This window comes from Hirundo rustica, chromosome 15 (assembly GCF_015227805.2).
Source record: "Hirundo rustica isolate bHirRus1 chromosome 15, bHirRus1.pri.v3, whole genome shotgun sequence".
Classification (NCBI taxonomy): Eukaryota; Metazoa; Chordata; class Aves; order Passeriformes; family Hirundinidae; genus Hirundo; species Hirundo rustica.
The window spans coordinates 6387379-6414054 of record NC_053464.1 but is presented as its reverse complement, the minus strand read 5'-3'; the positions used below and the strand labels follow the sequence as shown (position 1 = coordinate 6414054).

General features: G+C 38.9%; 1 protein-coding gene across 1 annotated transcript in view; it reads left to right on the top strand.

Moving 5' to 3' along the window:
• LOC120759796 (uncharacterized) overlaps nucleotides 1-26676 on the top strand; it is a 72291-nt gene that overhangs the window by 11784 nt on the left and 33831 nt on the right. Inside the window, exons 8-36 of the mRNA XM_058422631.1 lie at nucleotides 539-642; nucleotides 2128-2293; nucleotides 2529-2711; nucleotides 3418-3570; nucleotides 4843-4987; nucleotides 6433-6591; nucleotides 7352-7470; nucleotides 8467-8748; nucleotides 9767-9922; nucleotides 10373-10557; nucleotides 11319-11501; nucleotides 11635-11726; nucleotides 11907-12076; nucleotides 12363-12522; nucleotides 13573-13652; nucleotides 14175-14355; nucleotides 15419-15574; nucleotides 16784-16917; nucleotides 17027-17185; nucleotides 17737-17917; nucleotides 18375-18586; nucleotides 19160-19276; nucleotides 20227-20297; nucleotides 21669-21831; nucleotides 21943-22029; nucleotides 22522-22656; nucleotides 23054-23173; nucleotides 23691-23908; nucleotides 25547-25740. Coding sequence (XP_058278614.1) covers nucleotides 539-642; nucleotides 2128-2293; nucleotides 2529-2711; nucleotides 3418-3570; nucleotides 4843-4987; nucleotides 6433-6591; nucleotides 7352-7470; nucleotides 8467-8748; nucleotides 9767-9922; nucleotides 10373-10557; nucleotides 11319-11501; nucleotides 11635-11726; nucleotides 11907-12076; nucleotides 12363-12522; nucleotides 13573-13652; nucleotides 14175-14355; nucleotides 15419-15574; nucleotides 16784-16917; nucleotides 17027-17185; nucleotides 17737-17917; nucleotides 18375-18586; nucleotides 19160-19276; nucleotides 20227-20297; nucleotides 21669-21831; nucleotides 21943-22029; nucleotides 22522-22656; nucleotides 23054-23173; nucleotides 23691-23908; nucleotides 25547-25740 — 4465 coding nt within the window. The remainder of the gene's footprint in view (nucleotides 1-538; nucleotides 643-2127; nucleotides 2294-2528; nucleotides 2712-3417; nucleotides 3571-4842; nucleotides 4988-6432; nucleotides 6592-7351; nucleotides 7471-8466; nucleotides 8749-9766; nucleotides 9923-10372; nucleotides 10558-11318; nucleotides 11502-11634; nucleotides 11727-11906; nucleotides 12077-12362; nucleotides 12523-13572; nucleotides 13653-14174; nucleotides 14356-15418; nucleotides 15575-16783; nucleotides 16918-17026; nucleotides 17186-17736; nucleotides 17918-18374; nucleotides 18587-19159; nucleotides 19277-20226; nucleotides 20298-21668; nucleotides 21832-21942; nucleotides 22030-22521; nucleotides 22657-23053; nucleotides 23174-23690; nucleotides 23909-25546; nucleotides 25741-26676) is intronic.

Genomic DNA, 26676 nt, shown 5'->3' with positions numbered 1-26676 from the left:
TTCTGCCTGGGCTTTTCCCCAGTAAGATGGAATAATTTCTCACAGCCCAAGGGTTCTCAAGTGAGACTTCTAAGTGTTGCCCAAACCTCAGTTAAATGATCTTTCACATTAACCTAAGATTTATATACAGTTAGCTTGACCATTGTTTCATTTGTATCAAAGCTAAGTCAGCAGTTCTGGTCATAAATCAGGATCTTGCTGTACAAACTCAGAGAAGATTATGACTTTCTCTTCTGGATTGTAACCACACTGTTGCATTTTGATTTATTTGATTCATTTGTATGCCAGTGGTGTGCTTGGTGGTCACTGAGAACTGTTGTCTGAGGGACTGACTGATATCCAAAGCAAAAGCCCTTCTCCATATATGTTTGGAGAGAAAAGCAAATGAGGACGGAATGTAGGGAGACAGGAAGGAAAGGAGGGTTCACTGCCAGGTTTCATTGTAAATCAATGGCTATGCCAGCATAACCTCTTGTGCGCTGTTCTCTGGAGCTGCTTTCTGCACAGCAGAAACATTACTGTGCTTGTGCACTTACAGACTGCAGATCTTTTCATGACTCTCGTGTTTGAACTTCGACATCTTTCTCTTGAGGCCTTAAGAACGCTATGGCAAAGATCATCATTTAAGTGCAGAGACAATTGGTAAGTCTCCTCTAGTAATCGCATTCAAAAATATACAGGAAAGAAATGTTTTTCAAATATTTTAAATGTTTGAAATCTATGCCCAAATGTTGGATTTAAATTTGGAGAAATTTAAAGGGATGATTTGTATTGCAGATCTTGTTTCTGTAATGGAATGGTATTCTCTCTTCGCTGAATGTAAAAAATAGATTTACCTATTCCCACAGTCAGAATTCCTGTTTCCAAAGCAATGTGAACAGGAAACCTGAGTCATGGCTTGGATGGAAATGAGTTCTGCAGTTTTAAGCTTATGTTGCCATCAGCTTATGTTGTTATGAAAAATCTTACCTGGAACTGTACCTTCAATGTCTGTAGTAGTCGTGGGGCAGAGGAGACATCCCAGGTGTGAGGCTGGGAAGTGTGGATGTGGTGGAGCTGCATCTTTCAGTAGCAGCTGGATCTCAGGATGATTTATACCAATTGTCGAACTGTGGCTTTAAAGATCAAGGCCCTGCTCTTCTGCAGTCAGGAATAGTTCTGATCCAATGGTTTGAGACTATCAGAAATACTAATCCAGTATTATTAAAATCAGTAATTTTTTTTCCCTTCACTAAATTAAAAATAATGAAACAAATCTTTTATTTGGTTTCAGTACAAAATGTCATCAGCCTGTTTGAAATTAATCTAATGCCAGGGTTTATGTTTGCAACAATATCTTTACTTAATGCAAAAGGGGAAAATTTTGTTTTGGGTTAGGTTTAATCTCATCCTTTGATAACTGGTCATGCTAATATTCTTTAGTATTAAACAGTAATTAAACTACTCTGCTCTTTTATATTACCTATAGGTTAATTTTACTTAGGATATGGTTATAAAGTTTAGGAGTGAAAAAGAATCCCATGCAGACTACTCTCTAATGCTTTTACTCCATCTAGTTTAACTGCTTTCTAGTTAATGCAAAAGTGTCCTTCCATCAGTATAGGAGGCAGGTACAGAATATTTACAGAGGGACTCTTAAGAGCTGAAATGAGTATTATCTGTCATGCTGGTGTAAGCTTTCCCCTTAGATATGGTCTAAAAAAGCACAGGAAGTAAATGCTAGTCAATTCAGTTTTAATATTTTAATTTGTTACTGGTGTTACAGGTGAAATGAAAAAACTCCTTAATAAAAAATCAGTGCTTTAAGGTACCTCAGTCTTTGGAAGTCAAACCTGGGATATGATGTGGCTTAATTGTCAGAGAAAGCAACTGAATATTTTCTTGAAAATCTGCTTAGATGCTGTTCTTGAAATACCAATGCACTTCCATCACATCCTGGCTGGAACATATTTCTATAAGGCCACTAAACCAAAAGATAATATTGATTTCTGTGGAATCTGGCATTTGCTAGGCCACTAGCAATTCTTTATTTACTTTGAAAGAAACCTAGTCCCAGTGTACTTGTTCTGTGATTCTTGAGTATTTTGATAATTTTAGATTTCCTGTACTTTTTTCCTTGTGTTACAGGCAACCATTAATAGATGCTCTCCCATCTTGTGCCACGGAGGCATGTGTTGTCCTAATGAAAGACCTCATAGCTTCTGGAGAAGTTGAGGAAGACAAAGTAGACTATTTCTTCTGGTCATTTGCATTCATTCCTAATCCCACTTCGGGCATGATTGAATCTCTTGCTGTGAGTGGATGTTGTTTTTTTTCTTTTTAAATTTGTAATGGATCTAGGTGGCTCAATTTTTGTGTTTTACAGTAACAGTCTTTTTCACAGATTTATATAAAGCTCTGTCCAGGTAACTTTTGAGATTGAGTTTTAGTATGTAAATATTTTGATACATTTGTAATCTGTGTTATGTTACAGTAGTTGTTCTCATTACTCTTCTGAAACACCTCATTCTTTTTGTGGTTGTTTACAGCCTTTGCTGAAGTCACCTAGAGCAAGCCAGAGCTGCTTCTTGGGAGTAACTGCTCTCATACATAGGTTTTGTTCAGCTCACAGCTCCTGTGATACTGTACCTGCTGTGCAGATTGTGATGAGGACTCTTGGGAAATTTTTGGGAGAAAACTGTACTGTGCAAGATTCAGAACATCTCAGCAAGGTATTGGTTTTACAGAGGCACATGATATAGTGCTTTACTTTTCTGTTCCCTTTATGATCTAGAACTTGTTTGATGAAAATGGTATTCACTGGATTTCCAGACAGCCATGAATACAAGCTTTGTAAATGAATAGTCCTTGCTAGAATGAGCTGATAAAATTTTGTAATCCAACAAGTAGAAACTATCAGTATGGGTGTTATGTGTGGAAATAAGGAAAAGCCTTGGGTTTCCTGATGAAACAAACTTCATACCATTGGGCAGTATGAAGAACACCTATCTGTTGACAAATTATTATTTTACTTTAGTTATTGTATCCAGAACTCCATGTTGAATCACTGAAGTGTCTAAATATCTGTGATCAAAAGGGACAAAATATCAAAGTACTTGAAAAACTTTTCCAGTACATAAAATTTGTGACTTCTGCTCTTCTGTTGCAATGCAGGCTTTTAAAAATGTTTTTGTATTCCTCCAGGTCTAAGGCAGGTTCTACTTACGAGTGTTAGAATGGAACAGTGGTCCATATGCGTCTTGTCCTCCCAGTAAAGCCAGGGTATAGGTGGTACAACAGGGGCTGCAGCAAACTCCCCAAATCACTAGTAATCATTTTAAACAGAGTTTTGCACAGAAAATGTTAGTGCCATGAAATTCAGTGTACAGCTGCCAGCACTTGGGGAGCTTTCTGTCCTACCTCACTTTACATTTACAGCTGCAGCTGGTGTTGAAAGCCATCGGAAATGCGGGGCTGGCAGCGGCTCCGCTGGCTCCTGCTCTGAGCTGGTGCGCTGCCCTGAGGAGCCAGCCCACCGAAATCCGCCTCGCTGCTGTCCAGGCCTTCCGGCGCATTCCCTGCTCTGCCAGGGTGAGTGATTGACTGCTGCACGTGACTGCTGGCTTCCTGGACCTGCCAGAGATTTGGGACTACTTGGAATAGTTACAAAACACACAAACAGATAAAGGACAAGTGTAGAAATGTTTCAGCAGAGCCCCTCTGCTGCTGGAGGAGAGGGTAGACCATCCAGATGAGCAAACCTATAAATAAGCTTTGCTGCAGCTGAGGTAGCATACCCAGTGACTGAGGAGTGTTTGGGACTTCTTAATTAGGCACTTCAGTTGGGTGCCTTATGTCTGTCGGGGTTATGACTGAAAACCCACAGGACTTGATTTTTCCCATAGTCTGCTTCACTGTTTTTCTCTCTGAAGCATAAAGTATTAATGTGAGAATTGTTGTGATTTGCAATACACTGCCATAGTTAGAACACTTTGTTAAGTGCTTTAATGGAAGAAAGTTCAAAACTTGTTTATCTCTAGTAGCTTGATGCTTAGAAGAATGGCAAAGCCAGGAGTGCTGGCCTGGGCAAAGCTGACAGTCCTGCTCCAGAAGAACAAGAAGCTCCACGTGGGCTTGCTCTTGGAGTATCACCTTTCTATGGCTTTTTAAAATTTAATCTCAGCATGGATTGGTGTGATTCACTTCTGCAGTTATGAAGCTCGGTGTTGCTCATTAGACATGTTCAAAGTATCAAGTTGTCATATACCCCATCATCTAGCAAATGAACTCCTGAACTGGCTGCACTGGGACTGTTAAATGCTAATAAAAACATTAGTATTGTCAGTCCAGTCAACAGTTTCTTAATTCCTGGCAGTTCACAATAAAAGCTCTTGGTTGATACTGGGGAAATATTGAACAGAATAAAATTGTTGCTGGCCTGCTCTTTTTTTGAGACCAAAAGTAATGATCTCTGCCTGTGAACACGACCATTGTTGTCTGTGTATTGGCGTGGCACGTGAGAGATACAACAGACAGGTCTCCCCTGTGGTGGAATAAAACCATCCTTAACAGTGCTGGCAAGAGAGACTCTGTGTTGCAGAATCCTGTATAGATTTGTCTGTATAGGATTCAAGGTCATACTGGCAGTTTGCTCAGGAAATTTGTGGATAAGGTCGTATAGACAATATGTACATACATTTGTATACATGTTACACAAAGTGACTTTGTCAGGTATAAGGCAGTAGTTATAAATATAGCTATGGCTCTTTGAGAACAAAAAACCCACCAGGACTGAACATGCACATGAGGTATTCCAGGGGAGTGAATTGTAATTGTCTTTATCTTTTCGCGGTTTTCTCTTAGAATGCTATATTAGTTCAGTTGTATCAAGCAACCAGTGAAGATGTGGAAATAAGAATTGCTGCTTATTATCTAGCAATGAAATGTCCACATGAAGAGTTATTTAAACAAGTACAAAAGACTTTGCTGAAAGAAACATCCAGCCAAGGTCAGCCAAGCATCTACTGAAGTCTTACACATTCCTAATTGATACTTCAATGTGACATTTACTTTGCAGGTGTAATGGTACCAATCTATGTCAATTTTTATTTAATCTCAATGCTTTATAGATTGTTTCTAAATGATTGTTTGTATGATTGTGACATTTTATATTGAAATTGTGCTGCTGTTAGTTTAGTAATAGTCAGTAAGGACTGACTTTTCATAGAATTAGTTTCTTCTGCTGGCAGCATTTCGTTCACTGAAGGCTCCTGGGAAGGATGTATGGAAGAGCTTTGATGGTCACTGCAATAGAAATACAAATGGATGATGGCAAATCTCATTTTGTTGAGAAAGAAGCAAATAGGAGAAAAAAACGTTGCAATATTCTAAAATGGTTTCACCATGTTCAGTGAATGATACCTCTAGACTAATCCCTTGCATTTATATCTGTCAAGAAGAAGCAAACATGAGAAAGGTTTCTGTAAGATTGTTTGCAGGGAAATGAAAACAGGCTCTGTCTGCACTGTCTGGATCCTGGCCAGCTCTGCCTTGGAGCTGGTATCCATTTTCCCAGGATGTTCTGTCCAGACCAGTGTATCCTGCAGTGATTGTGAGTTCAGGCTCAGTATAGTGTTCACCGGCTGATGCAGCTTGTTGTTTGGAGGGCACTCATTCCTCTCTGTTCAGAGTTTAGACAGAGAGAAATTATATCCACCTCCAAAATCCTGTCAAGGTGTACCCTCAGTGACTCCTCCCGGTGACTCCATGCAGAACATTTAATTTGTCAGATTTATGAAGAAGCTCTAAAAGTCCATCCAAAATGTTGTATGTTTCAAACAATTTAATGCAGTACTCATGAGTATTCCTAATTATTTCCTTTGTTGATGTGACAGCTAAATAATTTATATAATAAACTTTTGAATAACAAGTGCTTTTGAAGGCATAGGGCACATGTTAGTTTTTAGTTCCACATTCAGAAAATGAAATTTGGAAAAAAGAAGTTGTATGGTGAAGAATGCAGTTACATCAGTATTCAGTGTCTGTGCATTGAACTAACACTGGAGTCTAATATCTTTTATCTTCAGGAGACAAAAAAGCCTCTGTTTAGGAGCCACACTCCAGAACATATGGGAAATATTTGCCCCCCCACAGCATATACATGGCCAAACTGGGACTCCACAGTGTCATGCAGGAATACTAATTCTGAATCACAATAGTTTAGTTGTATGTGCTTTTTTTTTTTTTTTTTTTTTTTTTTTTTTTTTTTTTTTTTTTTTTAATTTAAAGTGCTGTTACAGTAGATGCATCAGGCTGATTTTAATCATGCTGATAATGAATGAATTCTGTTGTGGTCAGGGGAATGGCTTAGAATTAATGGTGATATAAAAAATAAAAATATTTTCTGTATCTGTTTTTAAGACTCTTGTAATTTTTCTCTGATTTCCAATTTAGTGGGCTCCTTTGTTTGGAGTCATCTCTCTCAGCTCCTGGAGACAGATGATCCATTGAAGGAACACCTTCGAGATTCTATTCCTGATGAAATCCTTATCAGAGATTTTGACTGGGAGATATGGAAATACTCCTCATACTCTGATGTCACCTTTCACTCAGGTATGTGGAGTTTTAGAGCTTAATACTTTATAGCATATGGGTTATTAACATCCCACGTAGCTTTTCTGACCCCTCACACATTGTAAAATACAGAGAACTTGGATTTTTATGATCAAATACTACCCAAATATGCAAATGTAAACTTGATTCTGCTTTGACCCTAATTGGAGCACATAAAATGTATTTCCAGCAAACCAGAAACTGCACACCTTTGCCTCTTGTGAGAGGGGAGACTAAGAACCAATGAACATTTAAGATTATTTTTGTGAACATCAACTTTTAATTCCTTCCTTAGTTAACTTCCTTTGCAGCAACAGGGGACTGTGGGATGTTTTTTCTTCTCCTGGTTAATGTGCTGTCCTTGGTATAATGAAAGAGTCAAACTAGGTTCTTCCTGTTTTACTATCTGTTCATTTGTTTTAAGTGAAAATGCTAGATGATGTTTTTTCAGAGTTGCATTTTGATTTTCTGTCCATTTCCTCCAGTGCATTTATGTAGCTTATGTATTATAAATACTTTCCTTTTGATGTTAGTGGGATAAAACCCAGTAATATCCAGTAAATATGGAATTCCAGTAAACAGAAGTTACTTACAGTAACTTCTTTGCTGTATTAAAAAGATAAATAGTTTCACCTATTGACAATGTTGCATTCACCATCTTCTTATTGGTGGGCTAACAGTTTTCCAAAGAATTATGAATTTTGAAAAATATGTGAGAACAGCTGATCTCCAGCTGACAGACATCTATTTTCCATTGCAGGTGGTGCAGGTGCAAATATGGAAGCATCAGTGGTCTTTTCTCCTACATCTTTTCTACCACGATCAGTCATGATGAATTTGACTGTTCACTTTATGGGACAGGCTATAAATCTCCTGGAGGCAAGTTGACAGATTTTTTAATTGTGGGGTTTTTTTTATCCCCCTCCTCAAGTGACACTTGGTATATTGAAGTACAAAGCATTTTCTGTTTTCCTGTTGCAGTTCCTTTAGTAAAATGTGCTTTTCACTGCTGTAGCACTGTTCCTCAGAGTGGTGAGTCTTCTGTGTAATGGGCTTAGTCAAAATAAAAGCACTGTCACTCTGCTAGTGCCATGCACTGGGAAATGACTTCTGCTTGGCTCTTGTTGATTCAAAGGAAACATTAAAATCAGTGCTACCTGAGACACTGCTCTAGCTCCTGTTTAGGATAGTAAGATTGCTTTTCTTGATGTACCGTGGAAAATGGGTACACCATTCCTGTAATACAGAGATAGACTCATTTGTACTTAGCTGAAGTCACTCTTCTAGTGCCATTGAGCATCCAGTGCTTGGGACATTTCAATGGCCTGACTGTGGCCTCATCATCTTTACCTGCTGTGCCAGATAACAGTGTGTACATGAAAGAAAGTATTTAATATAGCCTTCAGACCTCAGGTTTAAGCTTGCAAGGGAACAATTATTTTTCTTTCCAGTGCCCCATACCCTGGATTTATGTGTGTTAGTAATTTTGTTCTAAGCAAACTTCCAAACAGAACCTTATTTCACAGCATGAAAAGGTTGTATTAGTGTTTTCCTGCCCAAATACTGTTTTTAACTTGCCAAAATAGCAGTATCCCCTTCTGGCACAGCATGGTGTTAATGAACTGTAGTACCTGAATGAAAAAAGGATTTTTATTCTGGACTGAGCTTTGTCTAATTTTTATGGGAAGATTTAATACTGAAATACCCAGTATTGAAAGTTGAAGGACGTAGAATGCTAAACTATGTTGACTACTGTGATCTTGCTTGGCAAATCTTTTGTTACATCTGGTGGTATATTTGATTTTCTGCTTTAGAAGTGGCCATGGCCTGTATGTGTCACTTTTAGGCTTTTCACTGCAGCATGCTTTTCACTAGGTTGGTGTACGATTGGAGAATGCTGAAACTCTCATCGAGAAGGGTTTTGGGCCAAAATCTTCTACTTTCAGTGACTATTTTTTTGGAAACACTAATGAAGGAAACCAAAAGTCAGAAACCCCGGTGGAAACAGCAGAGAAGGTCAAGCAGAGTAACCCGCCTTTGAAGCGATACAGCCCCACTGATCATCTTGTGAGCAAGTCTGGCAAGCCAAAGCTGAGAAAAACAAATCAGAACTGTCTTGGTAGAAAATACAGTGAGATGAACGAGTTAGTCAAAAAGGTAACTGAATCTGTAGATCTTGGGAAAATTAATGACATTTCCCAGTCAAACACAGGGCCCCATCTCACACTGGCCAAATGCTCTGGATTGCCGTTACTTCTTTGCATAAAGCACATGTAACTTGTTCTGCTCACTTGCAGGGACTTTTAAGAGCTGCAGAAAATACAGAGCAGCAAAGAGCCAGATCTTTAAGCTTTTTTCAGATTGTTTTATTGTCTCAAAACAATGACACTCAGCCATGGGGTTTTCTTGTCTGTGTTTTGGGCTTCCTCTCATTATTTTGAGCTCTGGTCCCTTTATGCCAATGTCCTTTTGTCTATCGATTGCTGTGCCACTGTAAACAGCTGCTTGATGCTGAGTTCCTGAGTCCTGTTGTTTGCAGTCTGATTTCCCAGTTTGATGTCAGATGTTACATTGATGCTTTGTAAATTTACTCTTTTTTGGAGAGCTATGTTTTATGTACACAGCAGAATAGCTCTGAGAATTGACTTCAGTTGTTGATGTATTAGCTGTAAAACTCAGGGAGTGTGATTCATTTAGTTTGTCTTAGATCATCTCTCTCTTCTTGGACTCATCTTCTTAGGGTTTCTTACAGAATAAGCTCATGATCATGTTATGTTGCTGTGATATGATAGAATTGTAAGGACAGAAAATGTAACATTTTTACTTCCTAGCAGTTTATTTAGCAATCAGGGCATCCCTAATGTTGTTTTGAGATTGTATTTTTCAAAGCTTCAGCTGTTTGTGGGTATGTATTGCAATACTCCTTCTTTGCCTGTCATCTTAGGACTGGACATGACCAGTGTTCATAGTGACAGCCAATTTGTGTGCTATGGAGCTGAAGTGTAGCTGGAAAGAACAGCTACTAATCCACTCATTATGTGGTCTCCAAAGTACTTGCAAAAGTGTGCCTTAGTTTTCTTTGCTAACAGCATAGTCTGCATTGAGGAATTGTTTATTGTGAGTTTGGAAGGAAATTATAACACCATTCCCTCTCATTTCTTTTTTTATCATGCAGTTCACTGAGAGAACAGTAAGAAAGGAGGCACCGAAATGTGAGCTAAGCATGAAAATCTTTGGAAATGAACTTAGCTTTTTAGATTGTGAAGATTTAAGAAAACAAATGAAACATTATTCCTTAAATCTGGCTGAGTTGGCCGTCAAACTTCTGAAGGTAAAAGGAATCTTTTTTCTATTTGAAATTAATATCTTGAGAGGCTGCTTTCTGACAGATATGTAAAAGATACAAAATATTACTTGTTGTTTCTCTAAAATTGAACCCTAAAAGACACCAGTGTATATTTGGTTTAAACAGCGTTCAGTACATTAAGCAAAGACTTGTTCTGCTGTCTAATGGTTCTTACCTCTTGCTTCTCTCATTCAAATCCATCCATGCTTAAATGCAAATTCTTTTTTTTAACTGGAATATGGCTGGTGTCTGACTTATGCCATGGCCATAGGCAGGCTTTGGGCTGCTTTCTTCTTTATGTCCTAGATCAGCTCAGGTAAAAACACTTTTACAGTAGACCAATGCAGTCAATTTTATATCTGGAAAAAATATTGAATGGTAACTCTATTAAGCAAAATAAAATTCTGGGTTGTGTTTGTGTTTTGTTCACCACAGGGGCAGGAGGTCCAGTTTAATAAAAGGATGAGTTTGGCCACTGAAGAACTGCAGTTTCCAGCAATTTCAGGCTTTCCTCTTCAACTGGCAGTCAATGCCTCAGCAGCAATCAACATAAAAATCAAAGGGAATGCAGATTTCAAGCAACAGTCCAATTTCTTTCTACATGGATATATCAAGCCAAGGTGTTAACTGCAAATGTGTCCCTTTCACATGTCCCTGATGTAAAGTAGCAATTCCTGATGTGAAAGTTTTGTGTGAATGCCTATTAATTATTTAGGAGATTCCTGAAGAACAAAAGCAGTCAACAGCCCTCTGTTGCTGAATGGTCGCCATGGTGTGAAGGCAGCAGTGCTTTCCTGTCCTGCCTGTCTGATTTTGAACTCTTGCTGTGTTATTCCAGTATTGGTTTAAGCTGACTATTCCTCTCTATCTCTAAATCAAACCCCTGAATTCTTGCATGCAGGTTATTTTTGAATGCTTTACCTGTGACAAGTGGATTTTTCTCAGGATCAAACGTGCTGCTACAGGTTTTGGATATACATACCAGTGGAGGATTTTAACCCTGTGTTTCTTTACCTGGCTGTTTCAGCTTTTGTACATACTGAAAATGTTACTGAACTTCACTAAGTTCTGTACAGACAGAGAGAAATTTGCCCTGTGATACTCAGTTCTAATTGCTTTCCCTTTGTTAATATTTCATGCTGCAATCTGCATTTAAGTCCCCTCCTTAGGAGATACAATAAAACTACAATTCCTGTTAGAAAGTGTGTCGGTGTGCATGCAGTCTTTTCAGTTATTTCCTGAAACAGAATAGTTCATGATTTTAATCATAGAATATGTTGTGTTACAGCATCAAATGCTGTGTCTTTATTGAGGTTTAATTTAAGTGCTATAAAAAGAAACTGCATTTCATAGAAGGAAATATGCATGAATCTTTCAACAGTGCATTTGTCCAGCTTTCTGTCCGAATGGGAATTGTGGGGACTCTGGGACAAGCTGGCCTAAAGTGGTTAACAGGAATGAGGACATCTACTAGTCTTGATGGGGGAATCCAGGTGAAGAAAGGGAAGGAGCTCAAAGTTTTCTTGAACACTCCAGAAGAATCTATGGAGATAATTAATTTCAGGTAAGATTAAGCAAGGGCATCTTCAAAAACAGCAACTGTTAACTTTCTTGACTATAACTGAGACTTTTGTTTAAATATTGCTGTAACTTTAGCATAATTGATTTTAAGTTATTGTTCAAAATCTTGGTTGTAGCTCTAAACTCTACTTAAGAATGGTGGATGAGACAGAAGATATAGATGTCTTCCAAGACCATGCAGAAACCAGATCTTGCACAAGGGAGGAAGGTGAGTCCAGCTATTATGTTTGTCTTAGAAAGGCATTCTGAAATATCTGTTACAGGTCATTTTATTCAGTACAGTTTCTTTTTTCACATATTATTTCTAGAAAGTCTACAGCTCAATGTTCATTTTCATGTTTTCATTGTTGCTGTTCTAACTGGATGTTCAACTGTTGTCTTCCACCAGTGTCTGAGATTATTGGCTGGCAGCTGTGTTCTGAAATGTCCTATCCTGACCCAGCCAGTGGTTTGGTTTTCCCCCTCCCTGGACCTTTGAGAGTGGCTGTGACATTAACTAAGCAGGACAGAGGCTTGCAGCAGTACGTGGTGGAAGCTGCCTACAACTACATAGCTCAGGTACCACGCTGGACTCTGGCTTTAGTTTCAGTTTGCTATTCTGGTGGCAGAGTGGTGTATCTCAGTACTGCATATTCAACCCTCTGGATTCCAAACTCTGTGGTATTACTCATTCCATTCCCAATATAGTGGGAAGATCTACTGAGCACAAATTACTGATGTTGATAGGAGGTACGAACTCTTTTTATCTACAAAACGGCACATGCAAACAATCTTGTGTCAGTGTGAGAGATGTGTTGTAAATGGTGTGCCAATGAATAATGTGGTTATCCCTTCTTTCTTTCAGGAGAATTCATGGATCCCAAGTGAAGCTGTCTTTCACTTCTTCATTGGGACTCCAGAGTCAGACTTGAAAAGAGATGTTGGTGTTGACCTAAGTTTTAGTATCCCACAGAAGAAATTCAGAATCCAATTTATACAACCTATGAAGAAAATTGAGATTGATGGTAAGTTTTTCAACTAAGAGCCTGATCATTAGCTAGGAGAACTTCATTGCAATTAACTGAGAAGTATCAGTATATTTCACTCACTAATCCAATGCTGAAACTACTTTACTATGTGATAACAGTTCAGTTTACTCCTTGAGGTAGCATCCATTCCCAATGGGGTCTGCATCTTGGTGAAGACTGTATTTTGCACAGTCAGAAGTTCGGTACCTGGTTCATAAAGTCGTGTTAGAGAAGAAGGCTGTTACCGGGATTGATGAAATGAAGGTTAAAGAACATCTTTTACATATGCTGAACTTGTCCTACTGTTTCAATTTCCTGTTTTCTGCTAGTTATGAGATGAAGTTATGTGTTGCTAAATCAATGAAGTACTGACTGTGATATTTCCATGCATTATAATAAAAAATAACATTTTAAACACAGTGTAACATAGAACACAGATTCTACAAACCCATTAAGAAAGTATAAATTAATGGTGATAATATAGACAACATATTTCATGGGGCATGCTGGTCAAGGGATGTTTTATGTTGACATATTCTACCATATCATAGAAAATTCCAGTTGTTGTTGTTGTTGTTTGTGTTTATTTTTGTTGTTGTTGTTTGGTTTTGTTTTTTTTTTAATCCTGGTTATTTCCAAATGGAGTGCAAGGAAGCTTTACCAACACTGTGCAAAGCTTTGTGTGCACAGCATTCTGAGCTCCTGAAATATCTGCAAAACACAACGCAACTTACAAGTTTTAGCACAGGCATAAAGGAAGTACATAAGTCAGTTCCAGAACTAAGCTGATTTTGTTGGAGACAGCTTCATTGCCTCTTCTCAATTATTCTCCTCAGAATATCCTTTCAAAATTACTAGTTCATTCTGAAGACACTTTGCAAAATGCCTTTGCAAATTCAGATCCTAACTTATTTCCTTTGAGCTGATATTTATTATGTTTTTAATCTCTCTATTGTTTATATCAAGAATAGCTATCATTTCAAGTACAGTCTTATGAAGCATCACTGATCAATAAAGAAAAAGTAAAGAGTTTTCTTTCTCTACAAGGGAGGATTGAGTTTTCTAAAAATTCCCAAATTGGACTCCTGGAGCTGATAGTGGATGACAGAGATGTGTATTACATTAAGGTATGTTTGCATTTCATGAGCTCTCATTCTAGGATGAATATTTACATTAAAGCACAGAAAAGAAAAGCAGTGAAAATACATGTATTGTAAATAGTTTTGTGAGCAGTCCATCAGAGAAATTACCAGTTCTCCTTATTATATATTTTTGAGATAGATTCAGTGCTAAATTTCAAACTAAATCTCTGTGAGACTGCCAATATTTTCAGTAACCCTCTCTCATTTCTGGTCTTGTATTGCAACATTCATTGTGATTTCACTCCTAAAACCAGCAGAAGCTGAAGGAAGTAGCACCTTGCACCAGTGTGACCTCTGTGTAACTGGAAAAACAAATCCATCCTTCCTCCCCATTATTTATCAATGGCAGGTTTGAGGCTCTGTGGGGTGTGGAAGGTTTGTTGTTGTATATATAGAAAAACATGTCTTTTCTTCCTCATCTCATTTCTGAAACACCCAAGTCTATACTGTTGTTTCTTAAAACTTATGTTGTTGAGTGGCTTGGGGTTTGGTTTTTGTTTGTTCTAGGGAATGGCAGATTTGCAGATGCTGAGTGGAGAGCAGAGATACATGACCCAGCTGGAGGTAAAACTGATAAAGCAAAGCAGTCCTATCATTCTGTCAGGAAACATCACTAAACAGCTTGGCAAGAAGATAGCTTTTTCACTATCTCTGAATAATTTGTTGAAGGATGCTGCATTTCTTTCAGGTTAGAGGACAGTAAGTATTTGCCATATATATACATCTTCTGGAGCCATTATTTGCTAGGGTTGCCTGGCTTTGGACACCTATTCCTAAAATTCCTTTCAAATCCATAGAGACTGATTTTTAAAATTACTATCCTGCATAAATTAATACAAATATATGTATTTCAGAATAAAAGAAATTTTCAAATAAAAGTCTGTTTTGAATTACTGTTGGAAAGGGTGGAGCAAATAACATACAAGGAATTACTTAACAAAAAAGATGCCAAAAACCACAGCTGTTTTTCACTTTCGTTAGTACAAAACAGTGCAGAGACATATTTGTAGCTAAATGTCTCTTAAGACCTGCTGCTCTAAAAATATTGAAGATTTTTTTCTCACAAATAAGCTAAGAGAAAAATACAAGAGAAAGTATCAGAGTGCCTTAATATTGGTATAACATCAATACATTAAAATAATACAGTGAAATAAACCAGTAATTTATGTCTAAGGCTCTCATTTTTGACTGAAATGTCACAAGGTTACACAGCACTTTCAAACAGAACTAACTTTTAAGGAACGCAGAAGGGCAGGTTGTTTTTTGGGAGATGATCTTTTGGTGAAGTTTCCATCCTTAGCTTTCACATGGATTGTCAGTGACTGCATCCAAGCCAGTTCTGGTCTGATTTCAAACTCCTAGCACCAGAGAACTTGGTTGCATCAGCTGTGCTGCTGCAAAGCCACAGCCTTGCTGACTTTGTGTAGAGAACATCCACATGTTCACACATTAGGGCTTAGTTAATTAAAAGATCTGTCTGTCTGAATTTATTTCCTTTGAGAAGCAGCTTTGGCTGGAGGCATTTCAATAAGCTTGAAGCAAGTCCTGAGAAGTGTGGTCTGCAGGCTGTCTGTGGAGATAAAGACATTGAACATCCAGCTCTGTGTCTTTTTGTCTGTTCGCTGTGCAGGGAGTCCATCATGGTGGAGAGACTCAATGCCCTCTTGGTTTTCCCCGCTGTAGCATTCCTTTGACTAGCTGAAGGAACTTCAACTTCTACCACTGCATAATCATTTCTCTTCTTTCTGTAGCACTTCTGGAGAAAAAGGTTGATGATAAGCTGAGACAATACTCATTGGAAGGGGACACTCACCTTCCGGGTGTTCTTGGAGTTCACGCTGTCGCTCTCCTCCAGCAGCGTGAGGGATTGTGGTCTCACGGTCTGCAGATAAAATATGGACTCCTAGGTACACTGACAAACAGGGAAAGTAAAAGTATTCTGTATTACTCATTTTTCCTACAAGATTTGCCTCTGTGTTTAGAACACAATAGAAAGATTTCAGTTAATTTTTAAACTGTGATCTGAAAGTTAGAACAAGTTTCTCTTTTCAGTTGGATAAATTTACTCTTTGAGTTTGCATATGAAAAAAATTTTTAAAAATAGGCTTTTCACAAGCATACCCATAATTTTATTAAAAATCGCTTTTTCAGTGAGAATTGCTCCAAATTGTTTTGTGTTTTCAGATGTTTGCATGCTTGCACTCAGTAACATGAGGGGTGGTTTCTGGGAAGCAGCTGGCTGTTCTGCCCTGGCTGCAATATAGGAATTGCGTTAATTTTGTGGGACAAAGCAGGTGAACATCAGTGCAGTTATATCAAAGTATGGAATCCTTGTAGTAGCTAATTGTGATAAGTGTTATAGGGGGATCGTTTATGCTAACTCTGCACCTTCAGAGAGTATGTAGCAATATGACCAATAAAGTTTTCTTAAACCTACACTGGCATGACCCCATAATTTTGCTAAAAATGGCATGCTGATCACAGTATTTTATAAACAACAATCAAAACATACCTGAACACTTAAACAGTACCTTAAGATGACTGGCTGTAGCTATGTAATTGTGAAGTTCCATACTTGGAGCATAGTTACACTTTAATTTAAACCCACCTGGACAACTATTCCACCTGAAGTGGTCAGCAAATACTTTCTTGGAGAAGTACTGGATTTTTTATTTTCAAAAGTAATCCTACTCATTAGTTGCTATTTCAGATTCATTATTTTAATTTTTTTTCTCAGTGTCCAGAGGGGCTGGAAGTTCATTAATTTTTTTTTTGAGATGAAATGTCATGTAATGTCATGATGTTGGGAACTAGATGGTAATAGAAAAATCATCAAATATTGTGTGTTACCATGAAAGCTGCAAAGCGTGATCATGATTTGTTTGTAGTGTGTTTACTTCAACAAGGTAAAATTCTGTTTAAGTAAGGAAGTTTGTGCTTTCCTTTGGATTTGTAGGATAATTCAACAAGTATCTAGCTGTAAAAATAGACAAATCTCGCTTTGATATTCTGAAAAACAAAAGTCTTGAAGCCAGTGCCAGATTTATACTATTAACATTTTGAAAGATTAATTCTGATTTACTTGGATAGGTAACTTTGTGATTTAACTTGAGCAGGAGAGGCAAGAACCCCTTGCCACGAGTGTGGTACGCAGCAGAAGGTTCAAGTGGAGACGGGTGCACGGGGCTTGTACAGACTGGAGCTGGGCCATGAGTTTCACTGTGTGCAGGCTCCCACCTACAGCCACCAGGTGGGTGCTGAGCCGGGCACCCTGTGTGCTGGGCACCCCTGTGTCACCTCTGCTCAGGGCTCTCAGCATGAGAGAGGTCACAGCAAAAAGGCAACACCCTCTTCTTTAGGTTCACTTGAAACATGAAGTGAGTGCATCTTGGATTTCCTCCCAGATGGAAGTGAATTACGGGAAGCACTGGGATGAAATAAACAACAAGAAGAAACTGCTCATCAGCCAAGTCTTTAAGAACAGTTCCAGTTCATCTGTAGTCAGCTATTTCATGGAGGTAATAGTGATGGTTGAAAGTAAGACCTTCACTTCAAATATTTAACAGACAGACTAAGAATAATTTTTTTTTCATTTTTTTTTTTAATATGGTATGTACTAATACTATAAGGCAACTACCCAGACCTAATAAATTTGAGCTAGGTGAGATCTTAGCCCAGAGATGCTGAGATCTGACATTTGCTGGAAGATAAATTTTGCAAATACTGGAAAACTTAGGGTGTAATTTGGTCTGAGGTTTTTGCATTGTTAACTCATAGACAGTAATTGTAGAGATTTATGAAAGCTGCCTTGCTGACACAATGTGAAAGGGTACAAGTTATAATAACTCAGACTATTACAGCATTTTTCTTTTTGAATCTCCTATAGTTGTAACAAATGTGTATTAAAGAAACCTCAGTCTATAATTGGTGAGCATGCATGAAGATTCATAGAGTGAATGGCAAGCATGCAAAGGTAGAAGCTGTGACCTTCCTGCTTCTGTACGTGTAACTTACACAGCCCTGAAAATGGGATCTTGTTTTTATTTAAATTTGCTTCATTCTTTTCCAGTTTACCATGCAAATCCTGGAAAAACAGGTGAATTATAGAACCCAGCTGCAGCACTTGCACACCTCTCAGGTGTATTTGCAGAGCAGCACCAACTTCGAGGTGCAGTATAATGACCATGTACCATTTGTGGCTGGGCTGCAGTGGAAGGATACATCCAGAAATGGCCTGAAGAAGTGGGAAGGTGAAGTACCACAAACCATTTCCAGTCTGTGATTAGAAAAGCAGGCATTGGAAGCTGCTGCCAGGTTTTTCTGACCAGCTTTGCATGACTGCAACAGAATGATAAAGATGTTTCTTGGAAGAGAGACCCTGGAGGTTGTCCAGCTCAGCTTCCTGCTCCAGTCAGGACAGTTTCTAGCAGCAGATCACATCTGTTGTGGCTTTGTCTAGCTGAATTTTCAAAATCTCCAACCTATTACAACCTGTCTGGCTGACCTTTTCCAGCAGTTCCATTTATACTAGTGAAGGACATTGATTTCATTATATACAGCCCAGAGATTTTAGCAATTGGAAGAGAAAAGGTTGATAGTAGCATTTTAGCTTCATTCTGGAACCCCTTATCAGCCTTGATGTGGAGTTAGAATCCAGGTAGTTTGAAATCCAATGTTTCTGTCAGCTTTAATATATGTCTCTTGCAGGTGGGTTCAACATGGACACCCCATGGCTCTATCTGTACACAGCTCACAAACTGCACCAGCCTCAACATTCTGCTTATTTACTGACATCCGAGCTGACAGCTGGAAAAGCTCTCTCCATTAAAGACCTTGTACTGGAACTATTCTATAATGATCAAGGCAATGAGAAGGAAGGAAAAGTTCACATTTACACACCAGCTACCACTTACCTGCAGGTTGGTGACATGGTGCTTCACACAGTGCATGGCTTTGGGGACAGGGCTCTGTGCTATCACTGTGCCCCGACTCTATGGTTTCTAAGCTTCCTCCTAATTTATTTTAGGCTGTGCTATGCAGTAGAGTTTTAAAACTGATTTCATCATAGTTGCTGTGCATTAAGCAATGTGCTAGACTTCTGTCACTATGCAATTTGACTTATGTTTATGATTAAGATGTTGCTTTATCATCTTTTCCTCCTTAGGTCAATACTGCTTCAGATATAGCTATGGAGGAATGTGAGAAAAAATCTTGAATGAAAAAAAAAGGTGTTCATCAACTATTTAGCTTTTGGTCTCTCCCTAGTTTGGAGGAGATAAAATAAACTTTGAACTCTGTATGCACACATTTCTAATAGTTCTTGTAAATGATCATTCTGCCACCTCTGTGCTGTGCTGTGCTGCTGCACAGTGGAATGATGTCTGTCCTGGCTCAGCCAGACTAATGTCTCTGTTTTTCAGGCATCCACAGTTAATAGTCTTGGGAGGAACGTTCTGCATAGCCATAGTGAAATAATCTCTTTGTGGAATCAGCTTGTGAAGAATGAGATTCATTTTGAGAATAATGAACGAGCCAAACTTCTCTGCTTTAAGATAAAGAGTACAAAACAGGAATTTAACTTCACAGCCAGCTACCAGAATCTGCCAACGGTGAGAAAGAAAAACAAAAGCAATTTTTTTGATTCAGCACTCTCTTCCTGAAAGATGTTATTGCTAGAGTTGAAACTTAAACCCTTCCAGTACTGCATTTCTGTCTGTTTTGACAGGCTGCAGTGTAAATCCAGGTTCAAAAAGAAAACAAAAACTTGTGTAGCATAGTTTGGAGTACTTCTCCCCTATTAGGGAGCCCAGGCAGTCAGTCATGGGGGGAGGAGAGGGTGAAGAGAGACAGTGTGACTAGAAAGAGAGCTGGAGGTGTGATTACTGACAACAACTGCAGATGTATGAGAGGTGTGGAAGATTCTGCTGTCTTAGAGAATCAAAATCTCTTGCCTGCTAGTGAGCATGGTAACAACCCAGGTTTATGTGCTGTTTTAATCTCTACGTCCCTTCCAGTCTGAAAATAATTTTGCTTTGCTTGATGTCTGTGGCACAGGAAGGGTAATCAGCAGTTTCTCCTGGAAAGAGGTACTTTGAGCAGTTACTTTGGTCCATTCACACTTTGCAGGAAATCTTAAAAAGTGTTTTTCTAAACATAGCTTTAAAAATATTTTTTCCATACTTTGAAAGTCCAGTTCAGTTTTTTATGTACCACAGCTTGCTTATGTTGCAAATAGGTGAAACTCAAGTGATATGTGAAGGGGCATTTCTCTTCTGCTGGAGTCAGTTTTCAACTGATGGCACTTTTAATCCTCTGAGAGATTAATGGAGATCTGGACTTAAACTGCAGCAGAAATGGCTTGGTCTGTGAAGTGACAGCCTTGCTGCAGCCTATTGTACACCATGGTTTCAATACTGAGGTTCCTGAACATGAATGCAGTAAATCTGATACAACTGTTCTTTCCTGTTCTGGTCTCATGATCTGAGTGCAGCCTAAGAAGACAAACTTTTCTGTGAAGATTGTATGGAGAGATTATAAAAGTCTGCCTGTCATACTGCAGTGTGAAGGTCAAATAAAAGAGCTGAGGAAGGAGAAGATGCTCTATCAAAAACGTGCTACCCTCCATTTCAGGTGTATTCTTATTTCAATCGTTTAAGAATCCTTTGGCCTAAATTTAATGTGCATCCTGATGCTCTTAGGAAATGTTCTGGGCTTTACCAAGTGAGAGTGCCACATGCACAAAGTCTGTTCTTTGTCCCATGTGGCTCCCTGAACTTGTTCAAGCACAGCAGCTTCATGGGCTGGTTATTTGCATCCATTAGCTTTTGGCCTCTGTTGAAATGACAGTGAACAAAGCTGTCAACAGACCATGTGTGCTGTGATGTGTTTGCTAGCAACTCAGCCAGGCATAGAGCCTCCTTTCCTGAAAACAGCAGGATTTATGGTGTGTGTAAACTTGGATGTGGTGAGAAGTTCCAAAATCCAGATCTGATCCTCTGTGCCATCCATGTGCCTTTTTCCTAGTCCTTAGTCATTATATAGCCATTCTAAAGCCAGAGGTATCCTCTTAAAACTTGTAACAAACGGTCTTGTTTAGATCTTGAAATCTGTTTCCATTTTCTGATGAGAATGAGTGCACTGCTCCTACATATTGGCTGTCCCTGAAATTTCTCTCTTCATTATCCGTTACTAAAGCCCAGCCTGAAGGCCTTGGTAAAAATGTGTGCTCAGATTAGAGACATCTGGATCACCTCTGGGGAAATCTCAGCTTTCTTATGCCACAGCAGCATCAGCAGGAGTGCACAGGCTGCCTTAGGAGCCACTGTGCAGCTCAGAGGTAACTAAAACACTGGGAGGTCTCTTTTCAGTAAAAAAAATGCATAAATGAAGAGCTGAACCAGATATTCTAACATGTACAAAGGTGGTCCAGTGTCTGCTTATAAAGGTTCATGCATGCTTCCAAGAGGTCTGACGAAGCAAATGTACAGAAAGACTTAATAAAGTCCATAAAACACTGAAGTAGTAAACTACTCCTAGAGCTGTGTAGAGTGGAACATTTGTTGCATGGAATTCTTGGCATGTAGATGTTTCTGTTTCTACAGAAAGCATAAAAGGTGGATAGGTGAGATTTTCAAACCTGCCAGGAACTTTTGGGCACTGTCCCTCTTTGAAGTGAAGTCTTGGCCATGCAGGTTCAGAAGGTGTATGCTGGTTATGCATGTCAGAATCTTAGAGCAGCACCTTCTCCCATGCCCTTCCTGGCATTTGCCAAATTCAGATGGAAACTCTATCAAAAATTCAGGTTTGTGTGTGGAGTTTATGTGAAGTTGTAATTATGCTCTGTAGTTTCTTACATGTCTGGTCCTATGTGTTTTACTTCTGTACTTGACACCCTGGTGGTAACTGATAATTTTGGAGTTCGGCTTGAACTCTGCATGATTTCTTTTTGTAGTTGTCTATTAAGATCTTTTACACTGTGTTTATTTCTTGGGATTTTTCCAGGCATCCTTTTAAAGTGCCCTTTCTGCAGAGCTTCCTTCTGCAGGAGACATTTACCGTTGACAAAAAGCAAAAGCACTATTTCATGGAAACAAAAGTTTTGATAAATGGAGTGGAGGAAACAGTTCAGACTCTTATACTCGGTTACCAACCTGAAAACCCCTATGTGAGTTATCCAAGAACTTCCTTTAGTCTGATATATCCAAATGACCTGCAAACTAGTGGTTTACTGCATATTACTTATGTTCCTTGCATTTTCTCTCAAACTTCTTTTTAGATTTGTGCTGGCTTAACTCATCCTTATAACTACAGTATGTTTCCCAAAGATGTTGAAATGTGCATTTTAACTCTAAGTCATCAAGATGTGAGTAAATTTTCCCTTAGATTCAGTTAGGAGATATTCATTACCTGTTTATTTACACTTTATTGTCTTTTCCGACCTCACTCACTACAGGTCTTTAGTTCCTTGCCATGTAGCTGCTGCAACCAAAATGTTCCGAGGGTGATTATGTTCTTGGTACCTCCTTAATTTTGAATAATAATGATATTGTGTAGTAATCTATTATAAGAATACTTCATATGTTATTTTTAGAATATTATTACACATGAGGGTTATTAATAAAACAAGTGCTGGGATAGAATGGATTCAGGGTTCTCACCCTCATCTAGCTGTATCTATTCATCTTTCTTTCCAAATGTAGCTATTTCCTCATTTTCTTGTTTCTCATTCTGAGCTGAAACATAATAGCTTGCAACTCTCATTTTTTGTGATGTGTAAGGATGACTTCTCTGAGCTTTCATTATTCACAGGGTTAACACTCTGTGCACTTTGCTTACTCCCATTCTCAACACACAGGTGAAGCATGAGCTTGAGGCTGTCTTAAAGGTGAATAAGGAAGATGTTCTCAGTTTTCTAGGGAGGTATCAGGACAAATCCAGTGAGGCAGATTTTCGACATTTTTTACACATGGATGTGACACACTCATTCCAGGTATCGGTGATTTTAATTTTTGGTATTTAATTTTTTTATGTCTTGGTGACTGTTTTACTGTCTTGTCTTTAGAATGACAATGGTTTGATGCTGGTAAATGTCCTAATCCCCTCGAGTCCTGGCCCTGACAAATAACTGTAGGTATCTCAGCAGGTTCAGTTATGTATCAATAATTTGTGTCAATAATACCTTGTAAGGCACACATTGACCTTTTTTCATGCTTTTTTTACTGCTTTCAATATATTTTTCAGTATCTTGGGATAAAATTGGTAAAATTTGATACCCATATTTGCTTATATGCATCACCCACTTCATGCTAGAAGTTCAGACATTAAATCACAGGAGGCAATTGGGGAGAATGCAATGTTCTGTTCTGACACTTTACTTTGTCCAATAGCTTGAGTTTCCACAAGCAATGGGCCTAAGTGGGGAGCTGTTTTCCAGGCAGACTAAACTGGAACACTTTGACTGTGGTGTGAGTGTAAAAGTCATCATCAACAAGAACGTGTCTTCACAGGTCAGCAATTACAGTCTTGTTGCTTGAATTTGAAGCTTTTGCAGTTCATACACTCAATGACTAAAGTGGAGAGGTGTGAATTGTTAGGGAAATGGTTAACTTTTGATGGTTAGAGTTTGTTCTGGCTAGATAGCTAATAGGGATTGGAACAGCTGGCTTGTGTTTTGGCTAAAATTCAGAAAACTCTTTAAGTCGAGTTAAATTGCACTTAAAATTCAGTGTAGCTCTTGTGGCAGAGTTGGGATAAAGACAGGGAGATCACTTACCCATTACCTTCACAGACAAAACAGACTCAACTTGGGCAATATTAATTTAATTTATTGCCAGATAAAATTAGAGTTAGATGATGACAAACAAAGTTGAGAACTAAAAACTCCTTTCCCCCTTTGCTGCTCTCTCTGCTTTTGTCCAGTCCCAACCTGTTGTCTGCAGTCTCATTGCTCAAACTGGTGTTTCAGTACTGTGTATTATAATGTGAGATCCTTGAAGTCCTGCTCTCCTTTTTCTCTGTGTGCAGGCCCAGGCAGCCCTGAAGAGTTATGGTGGAAATAATGTCAATGGCTCCCTTCACCTTCATTCCAATGGAAGGGAAATGCTGATGCTGGAGGTCGATGTGAACAATGAAAACAGGAGGAAAGTCAGAATTGTTGAGCTGAGGGCTTTTCTCCATCAGACAGTCCTGACAAATCCAGAATCAGTACAGTTCCAGCTCATGGGCAAAATATTTCCATCAAGGTAGAGAATCAGAACGTTGATGAATTCAGGAACTGAAAAGTGTTCTGGGATACAATTTAAATGTAACTACTTTCCTGTGGCTACAGCAAGGCCACTGAGTAAATGCCAGTTCATGTGTCGCCCCTATTATTGAAATACTTCTGCTCCTTATGTTTCCTAAGTTGGTGTAAGTTTTGTTAATGTGTTCCAGTTGCTTTCCAAGGACTTTGTATAGAGAACTTTGAGTGAACGTATTGCACAAGCTATGCCAGTGGAAAAGGGTGCTTCCCAGTGTTTATTGTAAGGTTTTCTAAATATTGGAGAAAGCTCAGAGGTGAGAAATAGAAATTTGGCCCTCCCAAGTTTCAGGTGATTTTTCAAATTTCACAAATACAAAAGTATGCAGTGAAGAATTTAGTGTTTCTCCAGAGGCCCCAGTGTTTACCAATTGGGTGGGATAAGGAGAATGAGGAAATAAGAACTAAAGAAATCAGAAGTCACTACAATTTAGATGAAGCACATTAGATTTACTAGTAACACTGAAAAGAAGATAAAATATTCCAAGAAGGGTATTTCATATGGTTCTGCAGTTTGCTTGCAGTTCTGAGCTTCCAATAGTGAATTAATTTGTTTAAATACCAGGGTGAGCCATAAGAGAGCAATTTATTGCAGTTCACAGAAAAAAAAAGAGCACTTAAAATTTTTGGAATGACAATTTGTTTAGGATTTGTTTTACAGGGAGAATACAAACAAAAATAAACTGTTGAATGTTTCTGGAGAACAACTAAAAGGATGCAGTCTGTACAGACTTCAGTTGCTCACTGATGGAATGAATCTTACTTCCCTAAACCATGTAGTTTTGTTCTTTCCATGGAGTGGATTTTCCCTGAGGTTTTACTTTTCATCAGTCTTTCAACAGGGTTCCAATTTCTAGGAGGGATGTCTAACACTATGAAAACTGGAGTGATTGCCTCACTTTTAGGTATTTTATGTAGTACACTTGAGTCTAGAAGGTCAGATAATTCAGTGGATAGTTTGTTGAAGGCGATGTGAAAATTGTGCCTCAATCCTGTATTTACAACGCTGAAAATGGAGCTTTTTGTTGCTCCAGCATGTTTCCCTAAAATGCTGTGCCATGTTTCTCCAATGCTGTTCAATTCAGGGCCAAGATGTAAAGAAATATTGTTGGTTCATTTACCAAACTCAAATGATGGTGGCACTTAGAATTATTTTTAAGCTGAATTCTCAAACGCTGCTTTTAAGCCATCACCAAATAGACATTTCATATTGTGACAGAGAAGGCTTTGTTTCCAATTCAAAGTCTCTCTGACTCTTTCATTAGAAACCATAACAAAAGCATTGAAGAAATTTAAAGAAAAATTAGCGTGCCAATCTGTGAAGCTTTACTGAGGAATTTATAAACATCTGGTGAATAATGTGGGCTGACTGCAAGACATCTGATTGCCTGATTCACAACACAGGAACGAGTGCCCAGAAAGTCTGTGGAGTCTCCATACTTGGAGATACTCCAAACCTGACCACACACACTTCTGAGCACCCTGCTCTCATTGATCCTGCTTTGACTGAGGAGGGCTGTCTTGACAATCCTGAACAACTATAATAATATCTTACTAGCAATTTTTATGTCTGTCTTTTTAGACTTCTGTTTTCTTCTGACTTGAAGCTTAATGAAAATCGGCTTCACATGGATTTCATGGGAGCCAGGGAGCAGAAAGTTGGTTTTGTTTTGTCCCTAAATGGAAGAGTCCAACACACTTTTACTGGATTAAAGGCCATACCTCATCTCCTTTCTCTGGATGGATTACTGAAGTGCAAAAACAACATTCATGATGGTACTCTGTTCCTTTGTGTTTTGTTCTAACCTGCAGCTATCTAAGGAAGCTTCTTAATTTTACTCTAATCCTTCCTGAGCTGCATAACATATTCAGCTCTGGCACCCTGAACAGAAGAGCAGTGTGTACCTCTTGGGGTGAATCCAGAGCAGACCACAGAGATGATCAGAGGCCTGGAGCCTCTCTGCTCTGGAGCCAGGCTGGGAGAGCTGGGGTTGTCAGCCTGGAGAAGAGAAGGCTCCAGGGAGACCTTAGAGCCTCCTCTAGTACATTAAGGGGCTCCAAGAGAGCTGGAGAGACACTTTGGGCAAGGGCCTGGAGTAACAGGACAAGGGAGAATGGCTTCAAACTGACAGAAGTCAGGGTTAGATTGGATATTAGGAAGAAATTCTTCTTTATGAGGGTGATCAGACAATGGAAAAAGTTGCCCTGAGAAGCTGTGGCTGCCCCATCCATGGAAGTGTTCAAGGCCAAGCTGGACAGTGCTTTGAACAACTTGGGACAGTGGAAGGTGTCCAGGGGTTGGAACAAGATGGAACCATTTGTGATTCTGTATAATGCAGAGCAGAGTATTTAGCGTGCAAAATGAACCATGGGTCATTGGGTTGAGAGTACTTTTCAGTGTACTAACATAGTTTGGGATTTTTCATGTTTTCATGGATTAAAGGAAGTAGTGGGTGGCCTCTTTCCTCTTCTGAAATGTGGGGGCTGACTGGAGACTCCTATTCCTTTGAATGGCTCCATGGGTGGAGTAGGTCACTGCAGAGCTCTGGAGGGATTGTTTAGCCTGCAATTATACAAGCACTAGGTCACAATCCATCTGTAAATTTTCCTTCAGAGGAAGTGAAGGATAGTGCATGGCCTAAGGGCACAAGCAGCTTGGTGAATAAAAAGAAACAGCTGCCAGAAATACTATTATATGATTTGTTTTAAACA